Source organism: Brachyhypopomus gauderio, chromosome 5 (assembly GCF_052324685.1).
Source record: "Brachyhypopomus gauderio isolate BG-103 chromosome 5, BGAUD_0.2, whole genome shotgun sequence".
In the NCBI taxonomy this organism is placed as follows: Eukaryota; Metazoa; Chordata; class Actinopteri; order Gymnotiformes; family Hypopomidae; genus Brachyhypopomus; species Brachyhypopomus gauderio.
Genome location: NC_135215.1, coordinates 966501 through 972500, shown reverse-complemented (window position 1 = coordinate 972500; position 6000 = coordinate 966501). Strand labels below are relative to the sequence as shown.

Here is a 6000-nt window from a genome sequence, read left to right as displayed (position 1 = left end):
ACCATGATGCTCTGGAATGTAAACGCCAAGACCCTCACAGCCTCATCCAGCAGCCTGGTCCCCAACTCCTCCCACCACTGCACCTGGGAAAACCCCAACTCCTCCCACCACTGCACCTGGGAAAACCCCAACTCCTCCCACCACTGCACCCAGGAATACCCCAGCTCCTCCCACCACTGCACCTGCGAATACCCAAGCTCCTCCCACCATGGCACTTGGGAATACCCAAGCTCCTCCCACCACTGCACCCAGGAATACCCCAGCTCCTCCCACCACTGCACCTGCGAATACCCAAGCTCCTCCCACCACTGCACCTGGGATTACCCAAGCTCCTCCCACCATTGCACTTGGGAATACCCAAGCTCCTCCCACCACTGCACCCGGGAATACCCAAGCTCCTCCCTCCACTGCACCTGGGAATACCCCAGCTCCTCCCACCATGGCACTTGGGAATACCCAAGATCCTCCCACCATGGTACTTGGGAACACCCCAGCTTACAGGCTCTGTTTCAGCATGCTGTGACTGAACCGGGTTTTTACAGGTGGCGTTAAAGTTACAATTGATATGGCACAGCTCGGAGTATTGCTCCAACTCAAGTAGTACACATGTAGACTGGGACGCTCAGATGGGGGCGGGGCCAGGGCGCAGTTAGGGATTGGGGGCGGAGTCCCGTGGTCTCACCTCGCAGGTTGCGGATGAAGTCCTCCAGCATCATCTTGCGGTCGGGCTTGATGTTGGGGCTGTACATGTCTGTGTTGAGGAGGATGATGGCGAAGGCCAGGATGAAGATCGTGTCCGGGTTGTGAAACTGCTGCACCACGTCTGGGTTGCACATGCAGTAGCGCTGACTGAGAAAGAAGGCGAGAGAACGAGACAAAGATGAGACAAAGATGAGACAAAGATGAGACGAACAGAGACGACCTGTGGACGTTCACATGTACTAGCGTGGAAAAAGTACTTAAAAAAAAAAACACAACTATATAACTTTACATATCAAAGAAAACCACATTATGTTGATGGAAATATTATGTTTTAAAAGGCATTTTTTTCATTATAGCATTAAAATTAGCCATGGCCCCATTTGTCTTGTTAGCCCCAGTACGGTTCCTCTAACTGCAGTGGGTTGAATACCTTTCAGAAGCACTTATTAGTCCTAAAACACTCTTACGAGGGCAGCGAGGGGATTTACGAGCCCCGGTGCGGGGAAACGCCCTAAGCCCTGGGCTTCCCCGCTGGAGAGGAAACACATCACTCAGCTCTTCTTAAATCAGATCTCAGAGAGGAAACGCTTCACCACACACAGTCACACCTACCGTGTGGCTAAAGCCTCCACATACCAGAAAACTCAGCGTAGCATTGCTGGCCAGATCACCAAGGACACCAGGAAGAGCCCCACGGTCTCGCGACCTGCACATCTATAAACATGTGTGCAGACCAGCTTACATGGCTAATAAGGAACTACTGAGGCAGTAGATGGTACATATTTATAATGTTTATGTATAAAGCTGTCTGTTTACAGAGGTAGTCAACAGAGAAACCAGATGTTTTGTACAGAGGTCCTTCCTCAGACGTGCACAACTTTTGCATCAGATCTGAATGTGCTGTTTGTAAGATTTACTGAGTCAAAGAAAGAAAAGGACTGACATCTCAGGTTGTCCGTAAAAGCTCATCACATGTTGGTCTCTATGCTCCTGCTCATTGTGTGAGCTTTACTCCAAAGTGGGATTCACTAGACAGAGCATACTCAGATGACTGACCACTTACTCAGATGACTGACCACTTACTCAGTTGACTGACCACTTACTCAGATGACTGACCACTTACTCAGTTGACTGACCACTTACTCAGTTAACTGACCACTTACTCAACTGACTGACCGCTTACTCAGCTGACTGACCACTTACTCAGATGACTGACCACTTACTCAGTTGACTGACCACTTACTCAACTGACTGACAACTTACTCAGCTGATTCACACCTGCTCAGTTGGCTGACCACTTACTCAGCTGACTGACCACTTACTCAGCTGACTGACCACTCACTCAGCTGATTCACACCTACTCAGCTGACTGACCACTAAATCAGCTGACTGACCACTTACTCAACTGACTGACCACTTACTCAACTGACTGACCACTTACTCAGTTGACTGACCACTTACTCAGATGACTGACCACTAAATCAGCTGACTGACCACTTACTCAGCTGACTGACCACTTACTCAACTGACTGACCACTTACTCAGTTGACTGACCACTTACTCAGATGACTGACAACTTACTCAGCTGACTGACCACTTACTCAGATGACTGACCACTTACTCAGCTGACATGACAACTAACTCAACTGACTGACCACTCACTCAGCTGATTCACACCTACTCAGCTGACTGACCACTAAATCAGCTAACTAATCACTTTCTCAGCTGAATCATCCTTCCATGTATACACTTTCCTCTCTTCACTGTTTGGTGCATTAGTAGCTGATATGCACACAGTGTGTTGTGAAAAAGGATGTATGTATTTCCAAATTATCGGCACACTATGCCAACTGAGAAGTGGGTAGTCTGAAGCCCCATGAATCCCTGGAACCTGTGGAGGTTTACAGTGCTGCGGAGATGCTGAGGGCCGTGTGATCAAGTGAAAACTCTAATTTCAGCATTTCCAGGTATGAGCTCCCCCCAAAGGCCTGTGTCCACTGAGCTAGATGATTGGATCCTACATCTCAGAGGACTACTATCACCTCACCTCTAGGCAGGCACACACACACACACACACACACACACACACACACACACACACACACAAAGGCTCATCTTTGAGCATTGGCAGCAATGCTATTATACAGACTCTCTATTCTATTCCGTCTTTATGTTTTGATGATACTGATCTGACTGGATTTGAATACAGCAGCGGAGCCAGAGTGATATCAGTACAAGTTCAGCTAGAGAGCATCTAATCCCTCCCTCCCACGCCTCCACCTAAACCCCACCCACCCAGCCCCCTCCACAGCACAATGGAGGGGCTTCTCTGCTCTCTTGTTCAGCATCACTGAGATTACGAATCACTGGCAGGCACACAAACTCATTAAACCCCCCATTCATTAGGAGACCAACCGGCATGGCTGTCATTGTTTTCCTTCTCATATCCATTTCTTCATCCTTCTTCATTTCCCTCCTCACATTCTTTTGTTTTTTTATTCTTTCGGCAGTGGGGGGGGGGGGGGGGGGGCAGACGTGGACTGGGTTATATTACACAATCACATAATTTATAATCCAGCAGCACTCAGACACGTACACACACACACACATTCCCACACACTCACAGATACGCGAAGACACGAACACACATTCACGTGATTTAACAAACGCTCCTGTGGTTTCCAGCGTTACTTAGAAAACTTGCAATTTTCCTAATTGTCAGTTCATTGTAATAAATTAAGCCTACGTTCTTATGATTGATTGTAATGCGAGGCTGAGGATCGTCGCTGTAAAGGTTCTCTGTTGGACCACTTAACTGAACAGGGACAATTGCAGGGACAATGGACACCCTAACATGATATCTGCTTGATTACCAGCCAACATCAACTGGTTGAAACCCAGTTGCATCCAATACCTTCACACTACATGCCATTAAGCTACGCCACATAAGGGTTTTAGCTACATCTTCCCAGTATAACCACCCTCCTCCTACTGGAAACGTGATGTACATACCACAGCACAGACTGGTATCAGCTCCGTCTTTCAGCGCTGTCACACCATATGTTTTAAATTCCCTTATGTTAAAAGAGTGTTATCTGAGACTGATAAACACGTCTTTAGTTATAGTAGCGGAGGTCAACTTCAAGACATTCGATGAAAGCGCTTCACTGGAATACTGATACAACAGACGATTGATGGAAGATCTCTTGCCATTTTTTCTGAAGTAGGTTATGACCTGCTTTTCAATTCAACTTGGCTGTGGCTTTTACTGGGCCAGTAATGCCCGTTCAACCATCTCCCAACAAGCGAAAGATAGATTTACTTTCAATCTTAGCAAGCCAAAAATTGCAGCACCTTAAAAAATGGTCTTGATCTTCAACCCATTATAGAAGGGAATTAAAATGGCATCGATGAAATGAACCTCCACCACTTTTCACTGCGGCCGAATGAATCCATTTCCAGGTTTATGTCAGGCGGATGAGAGAAGGCGGAAGCAAAAACCCTAAACACCGCTGAAGAATGGCGGCCGGTGGCTCACGGGACTCTGTCCTTATCGTGGCCCGCCATATGGAACCGGCTGGGCTGCTGAGTGAGGAGGGACAACAGGGCTGTTGTGTGTGTGTGTGTGTGTGTGTGTGTGTGTGTGTGTGTGTGTGTGTGTGTGTGTGTGTGTGTGAGGTCTCACCTGAATGCTTCTATGAGCCTCTCCACTTTTTGTGCTTCGCCCTGCACGCGGATATGAGCCTGGAACTTTCTTAGCGCCTCATCCAGCTCCATTCCGGAAAAATCCATCTCATCTACCACACAGCTGCAGAGCAGAAAGAGAGAGAGAGAAACAGAGATTTATGAAAGCAAAAAAGATGACTGGGGAAGGCAAACAAGGCATAGTGGGAAGAGCAGAGAGAAGGCAGTGGAATTAAAAGGAGAGAAATAAATCGGAAACAAGAAAGAAGTGAAAACAGGTTTCCAGGTGAGTCTCTCCCTAGACTGTGTGTGAATGTTAGTATGCATGTCTAGTGCTGATCAGCTGACACTGCTACTGAGACTCACACAGCTCGGAGGAATCAGAGGAAAATTTAACAGAGAGACAGAGACCGGGCCGTGACAACCGCCGTGTCGCTCTCCTGAACGTTAACCATGGATGGATGTGCTCAGATTCTCTTGGAAGCTCTCAGGATGACAGAACTCATTGAGGAAAACACACACACACACACACAAGCATACACATGTCTGAATCGCAATTACACAGAGCCCAAAACCCAGGCCTGAAGGTCACTCTAAACGAAGGTTGAACTATGGCTCATTAAACGAAACACAGACTCTCTCAAAACTGAAAAGGACAACGTTGGCCTTACGTGGGAACCCAAGTCGTGCACAGCATTCTACTGCAAAATGTTCTGTGTAATGCAGATCCAGGCAAACATATTGAAATTCAGGTCACACGCACAAATACATGCCAGCCTGCTAGCAACATGAGTCTTTGAACAGCCATAAGATTTTGGATCTTTGAGTATTCTAGCACTGGATTTCAAACAAAACAGCATCCATGAGATTAAAATACACCTAGTCTATCAACTTTAATCTGAAGATATTTACATCTGTACAGGGTGACTCCTACAGGGTATCACTTTTGCTGCATTGTCCTGCCGTTTAGAATAACTCTTGCTTCCTGTCTTTTCTGGTTTGTTAATCTGTTGTGAATCTGTTGTCTATTCGATGTGAATATCATTTGGAAGGGAAAAGCATACTTGTCCATGGTTGAGCTAGCGTGTTTGGCTAAGTGAACAACAGCACATATCACACATATGTCGAGCATAACGCACAAATGGATCCACATCGTAGCATGAGATGACAGCTTATGTAATGATGTAGCGCGCTGCTCACAGCTCCTTGGAAACGGGCCGCTCTTCACCTCATTACGCTGCTGTACACGGGGTGCCAGATGGAGCACGGTTTGTTCTGCTGTAAAAGTGACAAGCGACTGGGCGCGCTTTCTTTAAAACATGAGTTGAACAGACTGACCACCTGACTGACCACACACACGCGCACACACACACGCACGCACATGCGCACACACACATGCGCACACACACACATGCGCGCACACACGCGCGCACACACACACACACACACACGCACACACACATGCACACACACATGCACACACACACACATGCGAACACACACGCGCGCACACACATGCACACACACATGCACACACACACACATGCAAACACACACGCGCACACACACACACACACACACACACACACACACAAAACTCACCCTGCACTCTTC

At 47.5% G+C, this 6000-nt stretch overlaps 1 protein-coding gene across 3 annotated transcripts in view; it reads right to left on the bottom strand.

Moving 5' to 3' along the window:
• Positions 1–6000, bottom strand: part of iqsec3a (IQ motif and Sec7 domain ArfGEF 3a) — a 97163-nt gene that overhangs the window by 20615 nt on the left and 70548 nt on the right. For all 3 annotated transcript variants that reach the window (XM_077004721.1, XM_077004722.1, XM_077004723.1), the window contains 2 exons: positions 4388–4510; positions 683–849 (listed from right to left, as the gene is read on the bottom strand). In XM_077004721.1, the coding sequence (XP_076860836.1) occupies positions 683–849; positions 4388–4510 (290 nt within the window). The remainder of the gene's footprint in view (positions 1–682; positions 850–4387; positions 4511–6000) is intronic.